This window comes from Anarrhichthys ocellatus, unplaced genomic scaffold (assembly GCF_004355925.1).
Source record: "Anarrhichthys ocellatus isolate YVR2014 unplaced genomic scaffold, GSC_Weel_1.0 scaffold10, whole genome shotgun sequence".
Taxonomy (NCBI): domain Eukaryota; kingdom Metazoa; phylum Chordata; class Actinopteri; order Perciformes; family Anarhichadidae; genus Anarrhichthys; species Anarrhichthys ocellatus.
The window spans coordinates 1,993,131-2,019,035 of record NW_022280040.1 but is presented as its reverse complement, the minus strand read 5'-3'; the positions used below and the strand labels follow the sequence as shown (position 1 = coordinate 2,019,035).

The 25,905-nt window shown below is 40.9% G+C and overlaps 1 protein-coding gene across 4 annotated transcripts; it reads right to left on the bottom strand.

Moving 5' to 3' along the window:
- Positions 1 to 25,409, bottom strand: pip4k2aa (phosphatidylinositol-5-phosphate 4-kinase, type II, alpha a). Of its 4 annotated transcripts, XM_031850045.1 has the most exons (11): positions 15,264 to 25,409; positions 15,031 to 15,127; positions 13,679 to 13,831; positions 12,737 to 12,883; positions 12,453 to 12,491; positions 8,587 to 8,703; positions 5,171 to 5,284; positions 4,786 to 5,026; positions 4,437 to 4,540; positions 4,195 to 4,297; positions 1 to 4,046 (listed from the first exon to the last, which is right to left on the bottom strand). In XM_031850045.1, the coding sequence occupies exons 1-10, from the start codon at positions 15,326 to 15,328 to the stop codon at positions 4,217 to 4,219; spliced, it is 1,158 nt and encodes a 385-aa protein (XP_031705905.1). In that variant the 5' UTR covers positions 15,329 to 25,409; the 3' UTR covers positions 1 to 4,046; positions 4,195 to 4,216. The 4 variants fall into 4 exon arrangements, with proteins under 4 accessions (XP_031705905.1, XP_031705904.1, XP_031705906.1 ...); XM_031850044.1 differs by having other exon boundaries at positions 1 to 4,297; XM_031850046.1 differs by having other exon boundaries at positions 1 to 4,297; positions 8,596 to 8,703.
- Between the last annotated feature and the right edge of the window lie 496 nt (positions 25,410 to 25,905).

Here is a 25,905-nt window from a genome sequence, read left to right as displayed (position 1 = left end):
TAGAGTTAAGCAGAACAAGTGCTTTAATTGGTTTGAGTGAACGCTTATGGAATGGAGTGTATTCTCAACACCATCATTAAATGTGAAGAACAATAAACATACATCGTCATTTTGGCCTCTCTGCCACTGAAAGAGAACTCTCACCAACCATTGTCAGACAGCAACACACACACACACGCGCGCACACACACACACACACACACACACACACACACACACACACACACACGACTTTTAGATGTTTTCTAAAAGTACTTGGGACTTTTGTGAGACCAAAGCTCAATTGCAGACGGGCATGTTTCCGAGCCCTGGCTCTGTTGACTTGACATGCAAATGCAAATGCAAAGAATGCAAAGAATTCCTAAATCATTTTTTTCTCCACAAAGATGTCTTGGCTTTGAATCTTAACGCCCAAAGGGAATTTTTTCATCTCTGCAGTTCTTGCCTGGCCTCCGGTCATTTGCATTTGTAATCAAATTTTCCCTTAACACGTTTAACACTTAACCACACGAGCACAGGGTTGTTTCTCATAACTTTGGACATGTTTACATATCAGTGATGCACACCTCGCTCCATTTCCCAGTGCATGTAAAAAAACAACAAAAAAAAATTAATTTCAAACAAACACACACTATACACAATGTTCTTCAAGCTCATGTGTGGTAGTTCTGACCGTTGAAAGATGCTTTTGGCAAGTCAACGTGGCAGCAGGTTGACTGGTGGGGTTGATGGGTGAAGGAGCTCATTCATGAGAGAAGTCACAAAAGCAAGGACCTATTAAAGTCAAGGTACAGCAGCAGGGCGCATGTGTTGTTATTGTCATTAATTTGCATTTGTTTAGTTCTGGCATCATCATCGCCTTCCTTACATAAGAGCCAGATTTAATATTCCCAAAACAAAACAGAAAAAAAAGAAGAAAATAAATCACTCTCCCAGCATGCACTGCTCTGTTTTCTACTTGCTGATATCTGACCAGAGGGAGGCCTCCAGGGCCAAACAGAGCAAAGCAGACTAGAGTGTGAATATGTTCCCTCATTCCCCGTTTTCTTTATGACACAACCTATGTACAGTATGAGCTATGTGACAATAGAAACAAAACAGCCCAGAAATACTGAAAGAACACTGAAATATCAATTAACCACCGACTCAGGATGAACTATCAACTATCAGGGTTACACAAAACGCAAGAGAACATAAACCTGTTTCAGAAATGAGTCGGAGTTTTATATCAAAGTGAAATTTTGGACAAAAAAAAAAAAATATTCCTGAAATCTGTGGTTAGAAGGTAAATGTGACGATGATGCTGACAGACTCCTGAGGTGGGGTGGGTGGGTGGGTGGGTGGGGGGGCAGCTGTCAGTTAACAAGTACAACAAAACACATTTCACAATGCACTTCCACACACGCACGTTCTTTATAAAGGCAGGACCAGCGTGAACGAACAAGGGATTAATATCAGCAGACACCCCCTCACTCTGAGGAGCAACGGGACGCCCGTACACACTGAATAATCACAATGATAGATTTCAATTTACAGAATCCAAACCAATCCACCATATTCAAATGTAAGACAGCTATTCAGTTGTTAATGTCGGTTAAAACCCAATCAGTCGAATGGTTTTGTTTAACTGACCGAATAATATGAACAAATTTAAATACAGAGGTGGTGGAGTGGAAGAAGGTTGAGCAGGGGGAATAATCCATGTGAAAGTACATACCCTATTGTTAAAATAACCGTTTACCTTTGTTTTAAAAAAAGATTACAAAATATAAAATTAAATAATTTTGGAATATAAAGGCACACATCTTGCACAGTGTATACAATGAAAAACAGTTATTTAAAGCATGGTAGGGACTATTTTACGCTGAACAGCTCACAAATATGGTTAAAGTGTAGGGACACAAAGAGAACCTGAACAGCCAACAACACAGACTAGCGAGGGGAAGGAAACTTAGTCCTGTGACATGCAATTTTTTTATGATTTTTTTTAAAATTTTTTAAGTACATCTATCATAAGTATTGTGTAAATTCAAGCAGCATCATTCTTCATTTACCACAGCACCATCATTCATTCACAAGGGTGGCTCCTTTTTTTCTTTTGTTTTTAAATAAAACTATATTTCATGACTAAAATCCAATGTAAAAATATAAATGTGATTCCTAACAAAGATATTGTGATGGAAGCTTTTTGCATGGGTTACAATGGTCAAGGAGGACAACTTTACTTGTTTTAGTTGGTTATCCAGAAGTGATACACAACATCACACGCACAACTTTTCTCACTTACACACAAGTATATTGCATTTCCCTTGTTAAGACTATATCAACTAATTGGGATCGTATTCGTAACATTTGGTTCCTTTCCTCTTGTGCAAAATATACAAAAAAACTCAAACAGAAACAAAACGATTATTACCACGTTAATTCATAAAACCGCCAAATTCAAACACAGATAAACCACCTTTAAAAATGTCAACAATAACACAAAGAACGATGAATAACAGACTCACAGCTGAGGTTAGAGAAGAGAAAGATGCGGTTGGTGTTAATGACTTAATGCGCATCTTTACATCTGCAGCTACTCTTTCCAATCTTCCCTTTCTTTTCCCCCCCATTTACAAGTTTTGAACACTGACACACACATCGTTCGCCATCATCGAGTGTGTGCTGGTACGATGCTGGAGGTAAACAGTCTTCTGCCTGCCCTGACACCGTTGCCTGGGCCGAAGCCCCGCCAATCAGACACCCTACAGCACTTCTGAAAAGGATTGGAAGGTTAGTTTACAAAAAGCCCTGTAAATAGAACTCGTCCACTTTTCCGTCTAATATTGCAGTAAAGTCTTCCTTACCAATCCCGACAGTAAGTGTACCCATAGGTGAGAAAGGAGGCGGACAGGAGGAGACAGGATCTGAGATCAGGCCCCTAAAGATTCAATTCTTAAAGAGCAGAGCTCCTTTCCCTCTTTGTTGCAGCACAAGTAACAGAACAAGAGCTCCTAACCTCAAATAACAAATAAAAGTGCAACATTTTTGATTTTTTTTTTTCCATAAGGTGCTGATAGCAACAGAAAGGTAAGGGCTGTTGATGTTTTAATCTGGAACACCCTACATGAAGATATAACAAAGAGTGACGGACTCTTATCACTACAGCCACACGAGTTCTGGGTCATTCCCTGCCACAGGAACAGAAACCAGTCCGACATAACAATGCCCAACGTATCCAGAGGGAATGCAAGTGAACACATTTTAGTATATGCTCAAATCCCTCTTTTTCTCATTTCTAGGTACACATCCTTCCCTTATTCATTCTTAATCCTTGTGCATCACAACAAAGCGAAAGGGACAAAGCACTGACAACCACTGAGGTGCAACTCGTGCTGGAAACAAGCATCGAAATTTACTTTAACAAGTAAATTCATCTCGGCTAATGCAAAGTGTTTGTTGTTGCGAGTGTGTGGCAAGAGGATAACCCAGAAGCACAATTCATTAACTGTACACGAAGGAAAGGGTGGGGACGGGGTGGCGTCTAAAGGTTGGGTGATGCAGAAGGAACCCAAGTGGGAATATTTGTTTGGCCGAGTGCTTGTATAGCATTTGGGTGGGTCGGGGGGTCTGGCTGTTGGCCTATTGGAAGACTGCTTCCCACTCCCTGAAATGAAGCAATTGCATTAGGCAAGACTCAACATGAACTTCCTCATTACATCCCGCTTAAGCCTTCCCCTTGCAAGAGGAACCTCACCTTGTGCCGTAATCTGACCTCTACACTCCGCTTCCTCACGATAAAAAAAATAATGCAGGGTGCTGGATGTTGGATTAGATGCAATAAAAAGCCATATTCCCACATAAACAACCATACAGACAAAAACAAATATAAAAAAAAAAAAAACATAAAAAAAATATAATGACTTGGATGCTTTCTTTCGACACCCTTATTCAAAGAAACACATGAGCAAAAGTCAACAGAGGAGAGGTTAAATGTAAACGAATGACGTTTCTGTTTTAGCTGCAGAGCATCGCACGCCATTGAAAGAGAGAGAGACAAACGGGGAGGGATGAGGAGGATGCATGAGGGAGAGTGATAAAAACCATCACAGCACCTTATTAATTCAGCCTCTTGATGGTTTTTTTTCTCTCTCCGTCACCCATCTGCCCCGACCTACTCCCCATTTGCCCTCCCTTTCCTATGTGCCTCGGTGCCCCCTGTCGCTCCTGGAGGCTATGACAGGATAGTGGTGATGAAATCGTAAAACCTCTTGGAGTACTGCTCTGGGTTCACCGTGGAGATCTCCGCTCCGGCCTGTAAAAAAGGGACACAAAGACGACTGTCATTCACCAAAAAAGTATATTTGGCTTCTAACTCAAGTCGGTGTGGTGATTCTTTTTTTTTTTTTCTTTTAACAGAAGCATTCGAATAGCTCTCGGGTGCAGCTACATACTCCATGTTTGACAGTCTTGGCGGCGTGAGCAGCTTTCTTCTTGGCATCGTAATGCTGCAGGATGTCTATGACAGCCATGAAGTAAACCTCCTTCTTGGGAGCACCTGTAGTTTAAAACAAATGCACCCTGGATGACAATCTATACATCAGCACAGTGTCATCAGGCAAAACCAGGTATTGTTAAATGAGACAAACAGCCGTTTGACGACTAGAAAGAGAACTACAACACCCAGTAGGGGGAGCTCTCAGTACAGTATATATTATTTAGTTGTAAAGTACAACCCTCACATTACACGGGTTGTATTTATCATTGCATCATAAGTCTGAAAAACAGTGTCTGGCTACTCACCATCATTGCTTCTGATGGCGTAGACGTCAATGGCGGGATCAAACTCTCCAGGTGACAGATGCTTGATGCTGTCCAAGGTGTTGCTGGGACTGTCGGGGGGTGTTCCGATGCCTCCTCCGTCACTCTCACCCTCCTCCTCGGGCTCGTTGTCCTCGCTCTCCACGTCTTCCTGCTCGGCTCTTTCCACATCGTGGATCCCCACCAGCAGACTGTAGTCCATGAGCTTCAGCTGGGCAAGGAACTAAGGACGGCGGAAGAAGGTAGGACAGTGGAGGAAATAAAAGCAAGTGAGGAGGGAGATGAAAGAGAAAATGTATTTATACAGACAGAAAGGAGTGATACTGAAGGGGGGTGGACTTTTTCTGTAATTTTCTACGACACATACCTCTACGTCTTTCCTAAGCTTCTCCAGGAACATCTTCTTGTTTTCCCCGTCAATGCAGATCTTCTGCCCGTCATTGATGAAGTCATTGTCCTTGTAGGTGGGCAGCTCCTTTGCCTGCCCATTAGTATTGGAGATTAGTGGCCAAATAAACAGCCAGAACATATAAAACTTAGACAGTTCAAACCTGAGAAGCACTGTAGGCAGTAGACCTGGGCAAAACAATGTCACAGACTTCTGGTGAGCAAATCAAGTTCTCTTTGAGATCAGATCGGTTCATTTAATAACAAAGTCAAATCCCTAAATATAATTGATTATTGTTTGAGATATTTGACATAAAAGGTCAAAAATTGAATAGAAAGAAAACATTTACTAAAACCAATAACACCAGAATCAGTGTTGTTCATCCTTTTCCCAAGAATAACATCAACAATGTAATAAACTGTCATTACACAAGACTAAACGATAGCATATAGCCGTCTTGTTCAACTGTAACAATTAAGGGGTATTTCGAAATGCCCGACGACAAAGATTAACACTAATCTTAGAAATGAGTCATGTCAACAGCGTGTTTGACTGTATCTGCCTGACAAGAAAGTCGTGCATGTTGAAATGCCCCTTTGTCATAGAAGAAGCCTTGTGAGCCTGTAGTTTGTTGGATAAGCCCGTCTGATTCAGCCAACTACAACACATATCACTGTCGAAGGAGTTGGCTGACAAGGTACAGGTCAGTCCAAACCAAGGCTAACTGTGCAAAGTTGTACATGCAGCATGCTCACAGCAGGGCACAGATCCATCTGATGCACCATTTGCATATTTTCCACAGTGAAACATATTCACTTCTCAGTGCCATCAAACACACGGCATTCAGCATTTTTGTGGCAAATTGCACAGAAGTTTGGTCTTTAGATTTTTAAATGCATCCGGTAGATCCATACTCTGTGTCATGAAAGAAAGGACGTCCAATCAAATACATGGAACGGCCTTGTTGGCACTGGGCTGGTCTCCAAAAAGCATCCCGTTCTTATCGGTTTGATAACAGAGTACATCCCTCACTGAGACAAATGATACACATATTGTTCATCCAAGATGCTTCTCGGAAACCAGACTGTGGTTTGCATCAACTATAAACTCTTTTTATAACTCTGTTAAGCCAGCGCATACGGTATCGTTGTGACGGATTCCCACTATTCAGCCTACAAACAGAATGAAGGAGTCTCCTATTTAAGTGTCTGTCCACTGGGATCAATTCACTTCGTGACCAGGCTGCTTGCAGAGCTGCCAGCAGCCTGTAGGGGGTGCTATGTGAGGAGGGACGGGCCTTGTTCTGAGTCACTTAGGAAAAAGAGAGCAGGACATGAGGTAACAAGGCAGCAGCAGCAGCAGTTTAGTTACTACAGTGTTTCTATAGCAGCAGGAGAAGAGCAGCAACACAACAGCACTCTGTAGCACTTGAATGAGTTTGGACGGCACACATTGACACACAAACACACATACAGATTACACCGTTACACGGATGAAGACAGGATTACATCTCACAAAATAGGACATTTGAGCACATATATATATATATATATATATATATACACACACACACACACAGACATAAACCTCCAATTTGCAAGAAATATGGGATGTACAACTTGCTAGACTGACCATAAACGCAACATAAAAAGTAAATGAGGACGCAACATAAGGCTGACTGCAAAGTGTGAACAAGCATTTCGCAGGCCTGTCACCTGAACTGACACCTCGACTCTTACATTCACCCGTCTTTTGTACGCCGTCGTTCTCAACTGCCTTGTATTTCTATGCCGTACACTCTCAGACTTTCTAACCGGTTCATTGAGCCTCACGCTTCCTCCCAGTCATGCGCAGGATGCTGTCAGTGGGCTCGTTACTGATTTTCTCGAGTACAATGATTGCAATGAAATGTTTCTGACTCTTGAGCGGTTTCACTACATTGAGGTAAGTAGAAGAAACAGAAAGATATATTAGAGGCAGGAAGAAAGGGTGGGTTGCTGATGAGGCTTGTAAACCTGTGTGACAGGTGGATTTTTTCACAGGAAAAAAAACGGTCTCATTTCTTTTCTGTCTCCTGACAGCTGGCTGGAAAATGGATCTTGGCCTTTGGCAACTCGATGTCTTGCCGTGTCAGAGGAGCAAAGCTATGCCTTCTGTAGTCTTTGTGGTATGCTAACACTGGGCTGCTGCTAGACCTTTGTATCCAGTTATATTCCCACTGACGTAGAGTAACATTCACCGATATGCAGTTTGTAAATCATGCGCTCTGACTTTAATAGAATTTGTTTATCATCAACAGTCACTTTCTTTATTCACGTGGAATTGTCATTCAATACTTTGATCAGCAGGTTCATATCAACCAAATGCAAGCCAAGGCAACGTCAAGCATTTCGTGTGTTAACTAGCATTGGTATGCATGTGAACACAGTATAAGCTGTGAATATAATTTATGCACAATCAACTGTTCGGGTGAGTAGGAGAGCTCTTGGAGTACGTAACAAATACTGTAGTTTGCACCCAGTTCATTTCATAATTTTATGTCAAATGTCCTGAAACTATTTCTGCATTTATACTAAAAGCTAAATATACAAAACCATACCGTCTGTCATATACTTGACTTTTTAATGGAAACAATGTCGCCGAAAAACTAGAAACAAACTGAGAATTGAGACACATGTAATTGCTCAAGGATGCCTAAAAAACAAACGGGACTCATTTCTCAGACTAGCCATCAACTAATGTCCCACGGCACCAGCTCAACTATTGCCTAACACATTATATTTAACAAAGCAAAGTGGGATGTAAGACATAGAGAAAGGACACGTTATCTTCTGCCATCTTAATTTGAACTCTTCAGAAACTAAAAAAATGCACTCTGTTCTCTATACTGCTGTGGTTAGTGTACACAGGTCAGTTAATGTGGTCTGCTCATCAGTTGTACTGCAGAAAAAATCGTAGCATTTTGTTTTAAACTTAGAATAAAACTTGCAATGAAGCAAGAGAATTCTCCAGGAATGCAAGTATACGTTCCCTTTCCATCTCTGGTTCCTGATTATTAGTTTTAGTTTTTGAATGTCCCTCCCATTCATGCCGCCACCTTACTCCTCCACTTCTTGCTCTCCAGTGTTTCACATACATGTTGTTGCCGTTGAGTGAATGGTAGGAACAAAAACAAACTGTCTGGCAACTAAAACATAACTTGCTGACAAGTTGAGCAAAAGGTGACTTTAAATGGACGAAAAGTGTGTAAAATATGGCCTTTAAATAACAGTGCATCAGACTGGATCAGACGAGGAAACGAAAATGCTTGACCGTAAAAAATAAAAAAATAATAATAATAAGAAAAAGATTGGTTTAATAGATCATGCCTGGTATATGAGCCCTGGTTCTCTTACATCTCTTACGTGTTTCATGGCGCAGTAAAAGCGCGTGGCAATCCGCAGTGTTTGCAGCCTTTGCTGAACGTTACCAGATTTGGGCCGCAGGGGCACATCCTCTGGTTGGGGCGGCTGCTAGAAAAGGGGGAGCGAAGGAGGGACGGTAGGGGTGGAGGAGAGGAGAGAAGAAAGGAGAGAGGAAGGGAGGAAGGAAGTTGGAAGTAAAGGCAAAGTGTTTAAAATGTAACAGAACACAATTGTTTTTTCAAATTGGTAGAGGGTTGGAAAGGGCAAGAACGCGAAAGATCCGTCTATAAACTTTTTGAAGTTACACTAGTTAGTTTAACTAGTCTGCCTACACTGGTATTATGACTGTTTCCTGGCATCAATGCCTGGTAGAGGAAGGAAGCAGTCTGCAGCGCTACTCTAAGGAGGCTAGGAGCTGGAACTGCGAAGAGCAAGCAAGCAACCGTAAACTAATTTGCATTCTATTCACCTGTGTTTTGCCATCTATTCAGGTGTGGTGCTATTTCTAAAAGCTTATTACAATTACTAGACAAAGGGCCACTAATAAAATATCAAAACAGTTCACACTCAGTCATACAGACACATTAAAGCCATGTTCGCCCACAGGAGATACCATCCGGTGGTGGCGTTAGGAGAGACGAGTGTAGCTGATAGCTACTGAGCAGAGGCTGAGTAGAGACGGGTGGTATTCCACAAACCAAGGACCAGCGGCTGTTTAAGAACTTACAAACAAAACCTCTACATTTTCCAGGTGACATAACAAATACTGCGATCGCAAGAAGGCCTTAATTACACATTTACTAAATTGTGGATAACCACAAAGAAAGTAATGTGGAATAAAGCAAGCAGTGTGATTTGATGGGCCTGAATAAGAACATATTTACATTAAGATTAATTAAGAGTAAAAAACAATTAACGCATAAACCCACTGCTTGGTAAAAGGCTGTACATAAAATGTGTTCGAAAGCCAATTGCTGCTGTTTGACAGCCAAAAACCCCTGAGACAGAAGCTACCAAGAACTGCAAAATGTATTGTATGGAAAGAAAAATATAGAAAAAAAACAAAACAAAAAAAAAAACATGTCCACAATGTGCAACAGAATGGAGCTGGTGTTCATACACATCGGAATGTGTTCGCAAATAATGTAACTTTAAAAAAGATGCAGAAAAAAACATTATAAACCATGCAGATGCATGCATGAAAGGGAGACGGTCATGCAGTCAGGAGAGAATCCTGCCATGCTTGTTGTTTGAGTGTGTGTGAAGGTTTTCTTTGTTTGTTTTTTTGTCACACAGACACACACACACACACACACACACACACACACACACACACACACACACCCTCGGAACAAAACTCATGATTATTCTTTCGTTTGGCATGATTCACCCTCTTCTTCATTTGACAGGCCAACTGCACTGTGTGAGTGTAGTGTCATGTTCACATACTTAACTAACAGAAGAACTACTTGAAGGAAAGAAAAACAACATTTACTCATAGCCGCTGGGCACTTGTAGTAGGTAAGTGCAGGTGTGGGTGGGTAAGCATATCTGCAAGTGCGTGTTTGTACAAAGGTGTTTCATGTGATGAAACCATGTCTCTCGCCAGATCCTTGTCTTTGATGTCTGAGCCTTAGTTGTGACACAGAGACCTGTTGTAAGTTGGGAGAGAATGTGTGTGTGTGCAGATTCAAAAGTATGTGTGAGATCATGTAATGTATTCTGCATGCGAGTTGAAATAGTGAAAGGCTTCACTTTACTCGCTATTACTGTATAATGCTTACTGTATGAGCTGCCTTTCACCGAAAAGGTAAAATAAGCACAGAATTCCCCCCAGACTTACAGCAACAACTTGTAATCGTTTGTGAGTTTAGAGTCAGTGGTAGTCAGTGTGTTGGAAAATAACATCTTCATTCATGGTAGCTTGACAAAAATGTATCCTGTTCCTCCTCTTTTGCTAGACTGTAAATGGTGTTTCACACACACACACACACACACACAGCTGAGCCGCAGCCAAAAAGAGGTCACACAGGAGCCTCAGGTGTGTGTGTGTGTGTGTGTGTGTGTAATCCTCAGCTGCTTTGTTTTTCCATTCCTACGTTTTAAACCCAATGCTGTTTTGTTTCTTCTTCAGTTTACAGAAGGATATATTTAGTTCAGGGATTCCCTGAAGTCTTCCATGCCTCACTGCATGGTGCCCCACGATTAAGCCCCTGTGAAACCTGTTGGAAAGTTCAAACCTCTCTGGGTCAAAACTGTGACGCTTTCATATAAAAACCTTTTTCATGGTCAGACAAACCTTTGCAGGGCAACGATTGGAAACATGCAATGACAAACAAAACACTTTGGACAACCATCCCCCTCCAATACCGCTGAGCCGTCACGTCAAACCAACAGTGGTCCAAAGTCAAAGTGTTCAAGGACGCCGTCAGCAACTTCCATCCTTCAAAAGGTCGAGACATTTATCCAAACAAAATACATTGTTCACATCTGCTGAAACATCCATTCTAATTGTTAGCTAACACAATCCTGAGTGGAAGCACGACGAACCATCAAGTTCTTCACAATTCATTTTGAGGTGACTGTCCAAGCAGCCAAGAGCAAAAACAAAAAATAGCCAGTCTCCCACAAACTGCAACATTTCCATCACCATCAGTCACACAAAAGCTCATATATACTGCTAACACCCAAACACACACACACACACAGCCCAGTCAAACACACAGCTATATAGAAAACACACCATGAAAAGGCATTTGATTGAATAAAACTCTTAACCCAACACATACCCAAACACACACACACACACACACACACACACACACACACACACACACCACTCAATCTTTCACACACAAACAGCAGGCAGGGGAACTGATGGAACAGCAGAAGCAAGGTTATAGAGGATGAAGCAAATTAAAGAGACATAAAAAGCATGCAGGGGCTAGAAAGGGAATGGGGTGATGAAGTAGGCGCTAACTGAAGGAGATGGACATGTGCTACTGTCATCCCCACCCAAAGGGAAACACAATTAGACATTAAAGTTGCGTTAGTTTGGCCATTTGGGTGACGACAGTGAGCCTGGAATTGTTTGAAGCGGTGTAGGTTATTCAAACCACTGGAACCAGTTTGTTCTCCCTCATTCTCTAATTGTCCACATGGCTTTTAATGGACATCAAGTTCAATCACATTATTAAAGTCATTTTTCATTACATGAGAAAAAAAAAAAAAAGAATTCCAGAGTTTCTGAACACCTTTTATCTGCTTTTGTTACTAAAACTAAACGAGAATCGAGACAGCAAAGTACTATGAAAGTGTCCATTCGTTTAATCCACACCGACTTCAACCTCCACTGTCATCAGAACCAGCTGGTCTTTCAGCAACGCACCTCCTGATGTGCTGAAAGGACAGCAGTCTGTTCAGTGGAAGTAAACTACGTGAAGAGTAATACAAGAAGAAAATTGAAATTGCTCGTTAACGGATTCACTTGTTCTATTTTCTCCACAAAATATAGAGAGAGGGTGATTGCTTTACTAAGTTCACAAAAAAAGAAAAGAAAATAAGACTTGGTGGTTTGCGTATTGACATGTGAACATCTGGTTGTCGGTGTAGAGACACTTGCTGGCTACAGGATTATCTTGTTTCTTTTGATGCTTTTTTAAAATTATTTTTTTACATGTTTATAACTAGTTTGATGCATTTGTTTAATTTTCTTTTAAATTGTAGCACTCTGAGTTTATATTATCATTACTATTATCATTACTATTATTGTGTCTTCAAGGCACACAGTAAAGGTCCAGAGGTTGAAAGTTATGTGGAATGTATAGCGGTGGAACCCGCCTGACGGGTGATTGTACCTTCTCCTTGTCGCTGGCCTCTCTTGCCACCGTGGAACCCTAGAAACAAAAAAAAAAAAAGGAAATTAAGACAAAAACTACACGATTAACATTCTTTTAATTCTTGCACCAAAAGCTCAGATGATCAGTGACAACTGGTTCTTGACAAAATGAGTGCGAAAAAGTGAACTGGTACAGTGCAACTATAAATTAAACTTACATAACTTCTTGTAATATTCATATTCTATTCTGATCACTTTGCATTTCATTGCTTCCTTTATTGTTGATCCCGTTTCCACTCCTACCTTGAGATCATATTTTTTGTAGACGGAAAGGCGGTGAGAGAAGACATTGCGAGTGACAATCATGTAGGTCTCATCTCCATCCACGGTGAGCCGGTAAATCCCCAGAAACTGAGGCAGCAGTGTGTTGCCATGGCACTCCACGATAAACTACGAAAACAGAAGGAGGAATATGAATGTTTAAAGCATGTGTAGCATTTGTACGCTTACTGCCTTTATAGGGGAGACAGTGAGAAAGAAAGGTTTGTTTGTGATACCTTTAGTATCACTCTGTGATCAACTGTAAAGTGATAGATAGACAAGAGTGCTCTGACAACAGCTGGATTAGGAAATGATGAATGAATTTGAACCCTCACACTTATTGAAAATCACAAAATCAATAATTTAGAGCACAAGCTGTAAAAGCATCATTGATGTTATTACAAGTCTTTGACTTGTGCATTCTGTGGGCCAATGCGTCAGTTTGTAATGCAGGAAGACAAAAAGGGTCAAGATGACCAATTACATGCGTTTTATAATTTAGTCCAATTTTGTACAAGCTCCTTCAAAGAATGAGAGAGAAAGACAGAGTCTCCGACGTCCAGTGGTCCCCCTAGGAGACAGGTGTTTGTATCAGAAGAGGGAGCTAGCAGAGTCAAATTATGTTTGAGGTATTTTGATTCTATCAAAGACACACGGTTTGAGAAAGCTCATCTTATAGAAGGATCAAGGCTTGTGTTTATATATATGTATAATATGAAACTTGAACACTTTCTTCCACTGCGCAAACAGAACGAACAGCTGGCAGACCGTGAAGATATTCGCTGAATTTGACAAAAAGTGTCTTATTATAATTGAAAAAAAAAAATGAAATAACGGCTAATAAGATATAAGACAGAATTTTTGCAACACTGTCAGTCAAAATGGCAGGCAACGAGAAAGTCTAACTCCACCACTGGTTCTCACCTGATGATATTTCTTTAGAATGTTGTGCATCTCTGCCACATCCTCGCTGCTGATGGTCTTGATGACGTAGCGTTTGTCATAAGAGGTATGGAAGCGGGCCCCGCTCCGTCCCTGGGCCTCACTGTTCAAAGGTGCACTGCGTGTCAGAGAGTTCTGAAAACACAGAAAACATTTTGTATTTCAAATGCTAATTCAACTACGAGTACACGTTTTCTTAGTTGGTTCAGCGGTTGAAATAGTCTGGTGTACTTGAATGGATCCCACAATACTGCATGTCCTGCCTCTACGCTCTAGTTATCCGACCACCTTCCACCCTCCAGTCTAAACATGTGGGGTTCTGACTCCGATGCCTGCTCCCTGTCCAAACCTACACACAGACAAACAGCTGCTGCCCAGACTTTGGAGCTGAAAAGTAACATGATCCAACACCCTTGGCTGCACGCCTCATTCTCCAAGAATTCCTAATGTCCTCTGCCCTCGGTGCACTCTCCCCTCTTCATGCCATAGCATCTTTTGCTTAAAACCATGGAACCTTAGAGGCCCACTTACAGTCCAGGTCCTGGTGCAACATTGAGGTGGTTTGTGTCACAAGCTGAAATGTTTAAGAGGCCCTTCGCCTGAGGCTGGCATAGATAAAAAATAAAAATAAAAAAAGCTTTCAAAGGAATATCCTAATGTTTGTTTTAGTTTGTAATTTTCTCCACCAGACATTTATCATAATGTGGGGAAAAATGTTAATCTGTTTCACTTCAGTTACCCTCCCAGAACTGAATTTAATACTGCTAGCATTGCTTATGAAAACTAATGGGTACTGTGCATGTCATCAAAAGAGCCTGCAGCTGGTGGTACCCATTGGCTGTACTGAAGAATTTCACCAATGGAATTAGAAATAATACCAACAGGCCTTTAGAAAAATATAAACCAATAAACCTTTTTGACCACAATGTGACTAGTGCCTCATGTAGAAAAGTAGTTGAGAATGTCACAACATTTCTTTGCACTGGCCAGTGGTTTAACAGCCCCAACTGCCCACTCACTGCAGCCAGCCGAACCCTAATGTAAACATGTGAGAAGGACAGCTGCACTGAGCTGGGACGCAACGACCTCCAAATACTGCCAACTCATTGCCTGCTCTGGGAGTGGGGATTTAGTCGGGAAGAGTGGAAAAAAAAAAGAAGAAGGAAATCAAGGCTGAAACAAAAGAGGGAAAGGAAAAAGTGCAATCATTTACAGAAGAAGACTGTGATCAAATTAGTTTAGAAATAGTTACGAATGTTTCAGTGGTCTAATAGGACCAGAGGGTTACATTTATTACACACGCTTCAGATACATTTCAGGATAATGTTTCTTACCAAGAAGTCCTGATCGTCGATGCCAAACCTCTCTCTGAGGTTTCGAAACACCAGAGGGCAGTACTCCTTGAACTTGAAATGGCTGGGCATGTTCTCCCTGTGGGTACACAAAAAAAACAATTAAAAAACAAAACAAAACAGTGACATAGTTTATGAGATGCTCTCGGTTCTAAATTCACAGGTTTATGAAAATAAAATACTATAATTGTATAATATACTTAAAAAGACCTTACTTGTTGAATAGGTGGTTGTCCACTTTGATCTTAGAATAGGCCTTGAAGTCATCTGGCATGAGCATGATGGGAATCTGAACATGGCTCAACTCATTTATCTGGGCAGGAAAAAAAAAACAACATAGAAAAGAAATGGAGGTCAGTGAAGTATCGAGCAATAAAAAGCAGTCGAAAACATGTCAGTAAAATCACGTTACATAAGTCATGCTAGAAGCCTTGGGATACCGAGAGTGTACTGTTCAGCATTCTTTGATGTGCTAGCTGTGTGCTTCCTCTTTCATGATTCAATATTATCACACCTAATTAGCAGCATCTTTTAACAGACTGGTGTAAAGATAAGCAGTGGCTTACACATGACTGGATTTAAAAGACATTCAGTGTAACACAAGGATTTGGTTTTTGCATTGGCAGCACGAAAACGACTCGCATGATTAATGTCACTTTTCTTTGTTAATCATCTCAGATAAAGAGTGAAAGTGTGGTATGTTGCGGAATTACAACAAAAAAGTGTCACTCGTGCAAGAAAGATAAGATCTGTGTCGTCTGTGATGCAGTGCAATTTTCTAATCTTCTAGTTTGAGTGTGTTCACCATTCAAGAGCGTATTTGCTTTCTACTTGCACTCATATTTGAACACTTAAGTTTGAAAATACATAAACTAGATGTTGTGTACTACCAGGTGAGTTAGACTGTTAACTAGAGAGTCACCAAATGTTCTTGGCCGGTTCTGATATCCAATATTTTAAAAGTCTAACCTGCCGATTCAGAGTTGCCAATTCACAATTTCTTTCGAACAACGTAACCCCCGTTAACGTTCGCTGTACAGCTCTGTGCTGCTGGCAGACGAGCCGGTCACTGCGATTACTCGGAGCAGCAGCATGGGAATGAATTACCATATAATAAGGGTCTGATTAAGTTAGTTGTTCCAAATGTTTTTAAGATGAACAAATTGTGAGCTTTAAGTCCCCTTCACTCAGCGACACGTGTGTGGGGCTGTGAAGTTACTATCATGCAGTAAATATAAGACTGACCTCCCGGTAACAGGTCACGGGCGAATCAGCTGAAAACACGTGTCTTGACTGTTAAAACTTGATTATATGAGTTCCATGTTTCTACACATTTATAGTCATGATTGCCATCCAACAAAATGCAAATTACAAAACACTTCAAAAATTGCACACTGCATGAACAACGGGGCTTCTAAGACATACGGCACATTGCAGGGGTTACAATTTGGAACTGGTCATGCATCACTGATTGCTGCAATACGCAGACCTGACATTTGTTATGACTCAGGCACAGCTTGATACAAATAGAATGATGATGGGGTGTGTGTGTCTGCGCACCCTTGTGTATTCGTTGTTGGCTGCAGACAGGAGTGTTGGCAAGTTTCTTCAATCTATTAATACCCTTTCATTCTAGTAAACACACTTGTGATGAAGGTGTACTGAATACACTTAAACACTCAAACTTTGGTGGCAATAACTGCCTGGCATACTCCGTCAGGCTTTCTGCCAGTGAATTGCAAGCCCTGCGTAACGTTACAGAGTGCCCGCTCGAGAGAGAGAGAGAGCGTTTGTGTGAAGATGAATATATAGTCAGCAGTAACACTATTTCACTATTCCAACTTTTCTGTTAACCAAGTCAGCAAACATGCACAATTTGAGCACAGAAACATTTCAAGAACAAGCCTGTTTACCTTGCCTATAGCACTTTGATGTTGTCTTACTATAGTTAAGAGTTACTATTCTTACTAAATATCCTCTAGGATTATTGTAAGCTTTAAGCAAATGTGTGTGCACGGTTAACAGAAGATAGCCTAAGAGCAGGAGAGAATTTCTCGGTAGGAAATGAGAAAAAAAAGAAAAAAAAAAAAAGCGTGATTAAAAAGATATGGAAAGGAGGGCATTAGAGAGAGCAAGCAGAGTATCCAAGTGCCATATCCAGAAATATTTCAGTGCCCTGGTGTGACAGGCACCAACGTCACAGTGATGCTATACCACAGATGCATCCTGGGTACTCAGTGGGGAGATGTCACCTAATCAACAAAGCTGTGTTTCACACAAAGGCAGAGACAGTGCCTGATCTTACAAAGCACACATGCACGCACTCGAAGACACCTAGTGTACAAACATGCTTAAACACAAAAATCAGGTAAAAATAAATTCGATAAAAACAATGTATAACTAAAAATACTCCTTTCATCTGCTCGGCTCTGGTCATAATGTCTATCTTGAGCTAAGTGTGGCTCTTGTGTGTTGTTTCATCAGATGTCTCCAGCGTATCGGCCCATCTTCCTGCAGCTCGCAAACTTGCAGACAATTTTCACACCACCACTTCCTGTTTGTCTCCATGGTGATGAAGACTGGTTTTCCGGCCCAGGGTGAACCAAGCGTGTGCTGTTGCTCCATCAGACGGGAAGTTGGTGAGTAGAGTGTGCTCTGTCAGCAGCATGGCATTGCCTTATCTCTCTGAACAATGACCGATAGATGACTCACTCTCGCAGATGACAGCCCGACGATAGTGTTGACTGGGTGACATTGCAATAAGTTTTAATTTTTTAAATCTTGAGTGTAAAAATACAAACGATCAGGCCATTTCTTAGGAGCAAGATATAAAAAGGAAATGAAAGTATGGAGAGAAATCTCTCCCAAAGCAAAGAAACAAGACTAAGCATCAGGTACGACAGCAGGATGGAGGGAGAAAGCTAAAACTAACCATCATCTTGTTCATCTATTCTAAATTCTGACAACTCAGTTAGTGACCTACAAGCTACAACCAGAATGTGTCACTAGAAGAGATTTTAGGGCTGTCCAGAATACCAGTTTTTGGAATCCGGAGACCAAGAGAGCCGGTTTTACTCCTCGTGAGAACGATGCATGATGCCTCAGTCTGTGCGTAGCGTGTCCTCTCCTCATCCCTCTGAGTGAGCGAGTGTAGACATTCCTCAAAAACACGTTTGCGGGCCTTCTCCCCCTAAACACTGGCCCATTGGAGGCTGCTGTCTCCGGGCATTATGCGATACATCAGTGCCCGGCTACCTCTCAGCCCATTTCGGCCCAAGCCCTGTGAGGGTTGTGCCGACACAAGCAAATGGCCACGTTTGATTGGCTCATCTCCATGACATGACGAGTGAAGGACTCAGGCAGACATTTCTCCATTCTAGGCTGAGATGGACAGCTTAGTGCTGCAACACAGGTCTTTACCTTGAATTAGAGGTAGTCATTTTTAAGGATCCTACAGTATTTTGGGTTGTATTTATATTTGTTATTGAATAAGAAGCATTTTTCAAAAGGTTTGGTTTGATTTATGCATGCTTCTTCTCCCGATGCGTTCATGGTTCACTTGCTTCAGTGCCACCAATACATGAGTGGTCCTCATCCGATTCATAGGACTGATATCCGTATTTACTAACTGTCCATCACATGTACTTTAATTTCTCGCTGTACAGGCTGCTTTTGTACAAAGCCACAATGCAGCCACAAGCACAAGAAAACAGAATGAGTCACAAACCAATTGGTGGTAAGTTACGTTGAAGTATAAGTGTAGTGCAACAAACCTGTTCTCGGCACACTAACATTCACATATATACTTTTGTGTCCCAATAAAAAGCACAACTCAAGTTTGGACTCTTGAGATGTTTTGCTACTCTCATAGACTCAAACATGTGGCTATATTTTCAACTGGCTGGGTGTCACCCCAATACAATCTTCAGTCTTGAGTCCAGCTACTTTTTAAATGTATACAACTCTTACAATTTTGCTTGCAAGATGGCAGGAGTCAGGGAAATAAACAAACCTGGACCAATGCTAATATTAAGAATAACATCATTGGTTTAAGTGAAGATCGACGACAGCCAATTTGGGAGATTTATCACCGCAGAAAAGGAGCTGACTTTTTAGGACATACCAGTCGTACCAGTATAGATAAACAGGGGAGCTGGGAGAGAGAGAACAGCATCATTATAAGATACATTTTCCATCAGAGCCCAAATGTGTGTCAAGCTGTCAATAATGAGTGGGGAAATGGGACATTGTGCTCGGAAGAACAGACTCTTTGAAAGCGCGGCGTGTTAGCGTGCACTTCCTCTATGCTAATTCACGAGGCATTAAATTCTAAGTGGCTGTAATTAAAGTGTAATCAAGACTGACTGATCATGTAATTAACCAATATGTAGAGGTGTAAATACAGTAAGAGGGAACATGAATTTGCAATCTGGTAAAAGCTGCACTCAAATCAATAGTGCAGAGAAGTATTTAGTGAGTATTTAGAGTATAAAGCGACAGCTTACAAAACCATCAGCATACACTTCAGAATGTTTTCTCAACACACACACACACACACACACCATCAGTCTTGTGCTTTTTAGGAAATGTCTCTAATACACAAACATTGAGCCTTAATCAACTGGTACACTCACTGACCACAACATGACAGATGATATTCATGAACCACAAAGATACTCATATACAGTATGGATACACAAGCTAAATGGAGATTTGCCATTTAACAATCAGATTGTGAGCATCAAAGGTCACATAGCGCTGTAGTAGATTGCATTGAGTCGAGAGTGGACTTAACCTTTCACTGGCCACTTTAAAAGGCTATTACATCATCTCCTGACCTGTTAACAATCCCAGAACTATTCATAGTATGAAGCAATTTTAACATTAGCCACAAACAAGAATACATATTACCCAAGGAACCAAACCAAGGTTAGGTTGAAAGGCCTAAACACAATACAACAATGGTATCACAGATTGGGCCGTAAAAAGGAATCATCGCAGAACAGGGTTAGGGTAGGTAGAGAAAAAAAGATGAGTGGGAAATGTACAACTATCGTTATCTATCCATTAGTCATCAATAACCCAAAATCGGTCTACAGTTAATCTTCGAACTGTTGTAGCAGTACTTCCTTACAGGAGTACTTCTTCTGCTTTTTAAACCACATGCAATGATCAGTCCCTCACAATGTAACAAAAATAATGTGACCATGACAGGCTGTATGTGACCTAATTCTGTGGAGCAGCTTTAACTTCTCGGTCAGGGCTACCCCCTTACTCCAATTCCTCCCTCTGCTCACAACCACAGCATGGAGAAGTCAGCCATAATGAGGACGCAGTGATGCTAAAACTGGAGCAGTGGTAAGGTAAAAGGACTGCTGCGCATGTGTGTGTGTGTGTGTGTGTGTGTGTGTGTGTGTGTGTGTGTGTGTGAGAGAGACAGAGACACAGAAATAAATGGGGCAAATGCAACTAACTACCTGAGTAAGACATCTGCAGTGCAATTAAAGGCTTATGGTAGTCATGCCTTGTATTGTGAGACGTGCATTCACAGACACTAACAGCTGGTTCAGGTGTAGTTCAGCCCCTGTTCGTCACCAAATCACACACTGAGTTGCTGAAGTGTGCGTTTCTGAGTGTTAGACTACTACTACTAATATGCCAGGTACACTAAGCCTATTCAAAGTATAATTCAGACAAATATTATTCAGTGTTAGCATCTCCTTCGGGGCTTACAACAGACAAACTCCTATCTATGTCGAAACACTAAATGTCGAATGACTTAGGTCAAAATAGGTCACACAGAAATTAAAAGTTGTCATCAAGGTACATGCAGACAAGTCAACAAGTCTGTTATGTTATGACAACAGTGTTGTGCAAGTCCAGCTATTAAAGGATATGGTGATTTAGACTGACTGAGCAACAAACAGGCTTATGGTATATGGCCTGTGCTGTTGAGGGAATGAAGCTGCTCAGCAACATGTTGCATTGCATTTTGGCAAGTGTGCCACAGGCACATGGCACAGTGACTCTGTGGCGAAGGAAACACACACACACACTAGTAATGCAGGCACTTGCATACATGTTTGCATGCATGCAAGAGCAGATCAAATATATATTTTTTATGTTTTTTGAGACACGTTGGAATGAAACCACAAGATGCTTCTATGAGTTCCTCTAGCTGTCATTGCCTCAGGGTGCAAAGGATGTGAGGCTCCAGCTTTTCTGTTTTCCTCACCGTAATCATCACACATATTAGCTGTGGGTCACTCCTGCAGATATTTATAGAATCTCCCTTTTATGCAATCCACAGAACCAGGCACAGCTACTCTGAGTCAGACAGAGAGGCAGGACACAGCAGAGAAAGGGAAGAGAGAAGGAGACGGGGAATGAAAAGTGAGCCAGATAGACAGGGTGACACAAAAAGGGGCTATGACAAGAATAGTGAATGAACCTGCAGGTTGGGGAGGGTTTAATGGAGGTGCAGCAAGTAAAGAGTGGCGCATAGAAACACTAAAAGTAGAAACCTGAGGAAGACCCAAAGCAAGGATATTTAGAATTAATTATTTAAGATATTGCCTATACTATACAAAGTCCTCTTGGAAATATCAACAGACAAAAGTCTGAAGGTTATACTAATTAAAAGACCTCAAGTGGCACTGTACTTCATAACAATAAAAGAGAGACTTTTAGAATCTCCCATGATAAGAAAAACAAGCAATTCTTTGTGTACCGTTGCCATTGCGAGCATTGTAGCGGGCTAACTTCCGTATGAACTAAACCAACTTAACCTCAGTCATGGACACACTGAGGTGAGGTTTTGCAGTAACTACTAAAACAAACAGCGGTGTTACAAAGCGTAGAGAGCCAGAATAAATTAGTTAAATTTAAAACAAACTTAGTGATTCATCCACACACTCTTGACACACTGCAGGAAATCACATTGCTCCTGTTAAATAAGTGATAACTTTCTTCAGCTTATTTTCTGTTATCAGTGTAGCATTAAAGCATTAACTAGCGAACTAGTTAGCTTGCTAATCCCGCCATGCTTTTAATGCTACACTGGTTACAGAAAGTGAGCTGAACAGCAGGCCGGTGGCCAGCAGGCCGCTCTCTTCCTGGCGAGCTGCGACAAAACTTTACGGCCCCGCTGACGTGTGTCGTCATCATAACAACCAACAACAATCTGCATTTTGCTTTTTACGTCAAATGACCTGGGACTGACAGACAAGCAAGGACTAAATTCCTTTTACACATTCACAAATTACAGAAAGGTGAAGTGGCTAGCAATCCTGTGGGCTATATTTGTGCTTAGCGTCTATTTTGTTCATGTCAGCACATATTCAGCATAAGAGAGGGAGAATGGTTATTCTGCTAGTTTCACAAGCAGACAATAAAAGGGGAAAGGCTTATTTACAGAAAACACTTTGAGGCAGCCAAATCATAATGTGTGAACTCAGTGCAGCAAAGAGTAGATCAAATAGAGACAAGACCTATTCTACATTTGTAATGTCATGCAGACCAGGAGATGCTGTTGTAATGAGTTTGAGATTGATTTTGTAGACTCTGGTTTGTTTAAGCTTTTGCACCCACTAAGCTTCAGTGGTTACAACTTAGATTCCCACTGAAATCCTTTTCTGTAAAACCATGAGCAGTGTAACCTATTTAGGCTCTGAGGGATGCAAGTATTAGGATTAAAGTAAAATTGGCTACCTGTCAACAATGGTTCTTTTCAGCTGCCACACACCTTTTGTCATACAAAGCAATTTCAAAACACACACACCCCCCTAGCTTTTCTCAGCTGTTACACAAGAATCCTGAGAACGTGCAGCGAATGTCCTGGGCCACATAAACGTCTCATATCCATCTTGGCGCTATTGGACTCATTCTACAGAACATTTTTGCTTCATTGGACCAATAGAGTGGCAGTACTATCCACGGCTCTTCTGTATTGTTTTTAGTACCAGACTACGTCTCCCTCTTAGCAGGTTCAGGTGTTTAACCATTGAGCTCCCAGAGTACCAACACTGTAAGAAGTCTGGTTTTCAGGAGGCACCAGAGTGGATGCTTTTGACTGACAGGCCACAGTGGATTTGGAGGGGTGGGGGTTACATTTTCCAGAACATGTGCATGTGTTTACATGTTGTCTCTGCAGGCTGGTTGCATTCTCAGGCCTCCCCTTTTATTCATTCCTTTTCAGTGTCCTATTATTTACAACTTTAGTGTACTTTGCACACCCCATACTTTAAAGTAACCTTACATGAACACTTACAAACTGCAGCGTTTACACTCCGTGCCAGTAACTCAGTGGCTCAATCTGGTGACCTGGCATGGACTTCCATTTTTATGTTGCCAATGGTATGAGAAACATAGTGCCTTATCAAGTGGTGAGAAAAACAACAGGGGAGGTAGCTTAAGGCATAAGAAGGAAATGTGCTGGCAGCAGTCCTGCTCTGTTATGCAATCCAGGGGAACAGTTTGAACATGTAGATTCTACAAACTTGTAAAAGTTTTTTCTGGTTGAAAGTCAGTGACCCGTTGGTCCACAGACACTGCCTGGATCAATCACTCTACCAGACATGCATGGCCAAACACATAAGATGATTTAAATGATGCCAATCCGTAACTTTGAATTAAGATTTTAATGTTTTAATAATCAGTCTTGACAGACTCTGCAGTATATACTATTAGGGGGGGGGGGTATTTTTGTGTGCTTTCTTGCATGACAGTCTGGATAATATCATATCTGTCAATGCATCAACGTGGTCACACCTGTCTGTTCAATGCGACTTTTGTCATCCGATCATGCCAGGACACATTAATTGTTAAGTCTGTATGCTCCAGTGTCGGATCTTGCTCGCATTGGGATATCATCCGCCTGACTCGCATTGAGTTCCAATCTCGGTGAGGTGTGGTCAGCATGAGGAAGAGTAAGCAGCAACATTACCGGGGGGACTTTTATGAAGAATTTATAGGACATTAAATGCGTTTGTCCTCCGTTTTACAGCCGCTTCTTTAACCAGGAAATATATCCAACCACTATCCGATCAGGTCGAATTGAAGTGTCAAGTGTGAACACAAGTGAGTTGTGATCTGGCGCATCCGACCACAAAAGTTCCATTGAAAAGTCATGCGTAACCATGGCCAATGTTCATCTCTCTCAAGCATTTCACATGACATTCAAAAACAGAAGGATTAATCAGTAGTACTGCATAGCAGCATGTAGGTAAACCTCGAGTACCTTACTTAGATTGCAGTATCAGGACCAACACCACAGCCAGGTGACTGTGATCTATCTACAGAAGCTATCCAAAAGCGTTGGATTTTTAGCTGTCTTGGCACACTGAACTACCACGCTTAACACCAGGCCAAAAATCAAATCACACTGTCTACGCAGCAGGAAATAACAAACAGAGCTCAAAAGAGGCCAGATCATCTGTGAACAAAGTGCTGGTGCATGAGCCAAAAACTGTAAAATCATTTACTAAGTCAAAGAGAACAGTCTCTAACATCATGTAGAACTGAAAATAGGTGTATTACTACCGAGATGAGGAATTATGAATTACTTTGCTAAAGCAGCAACTGCTGGCTCATACGGTCTGTTAACATCACGTGATGCAAAACCAACATAGGTGCACATCCATAAAGAGCAAGGAAGCAGAGCTGCACTTTGCATTAAAAAGGGGAAAAATCTAACATTTTATACAAACTATACTGTTAGTACCTTTCCCATGGGAATAATGTCTTACTAACATGAATAGACATTTATATACTAAATATAAAAATGACTGCTCATCTCTTTTTCTACATTTTGGAAAGCAGTTCTCCTCAAACTAAATCAACAGATGAACTGTTGTGTAAACAGGCTGGCTTTACTGTGATAATCATGGTATGGTTATTAGGAACAAGCCGAGTAAAGGATGAAGGAGAGGCTATATATTAATACGATTGCAAGAGCGAAGGACCTGAAAGAACCACAGATTATATACCTCTGCTGGCTGTCTCCATCCCACTTGTGTAATATAATAATGTGTGTTAAACATTGGTAAAAAGGTTGAATATTTAGGATTTGGTGCCAGAAATATTTGCATGTCCTCTGCTTTCTTGCCAAGCTTGCTCTCTCTCTCGCTCTCTCTCATACGAGTATTGGCCCAGTACACATTCAGCAAAGGAAGAGAAGGAGAGCAGAGATAAGCTGTCTTGCATGGGAAGATCTACTCTTTCATGACACAGACCCCTAGCAGCTTATGCTACATGTGCACAACAGGAAGCCAAAGAAGAGTTCGCTGCTCACACGCACACACACATACATACACATATATACATACATACACACATACATACACATATATACATACATATACACATACATATATATACATATACATATATACACACATATACACATATACATACACATATACATATACACATATACACACACATATACACATATACACACACATATACACATATACACATACATATACACATATACACATATGTATACATACATATACACATATGTATACATATACACATATATGTATACGTATGTATACATATACACATATGTATACATATACACATATATGTATACGTATACACATATATGTATACGTATATATACATATACATATATGTATACATATACACATATATGTATACGTATATATACATATACATATACATATACACATATATGTATACGTATATATACATATACATATGTATACATATACATATACATACGTATACATATACATACATATGTATACATATACATACATATGTATACATATACATACATATGTATACATATACATACATATGTATACATATACATATGTATACATATAC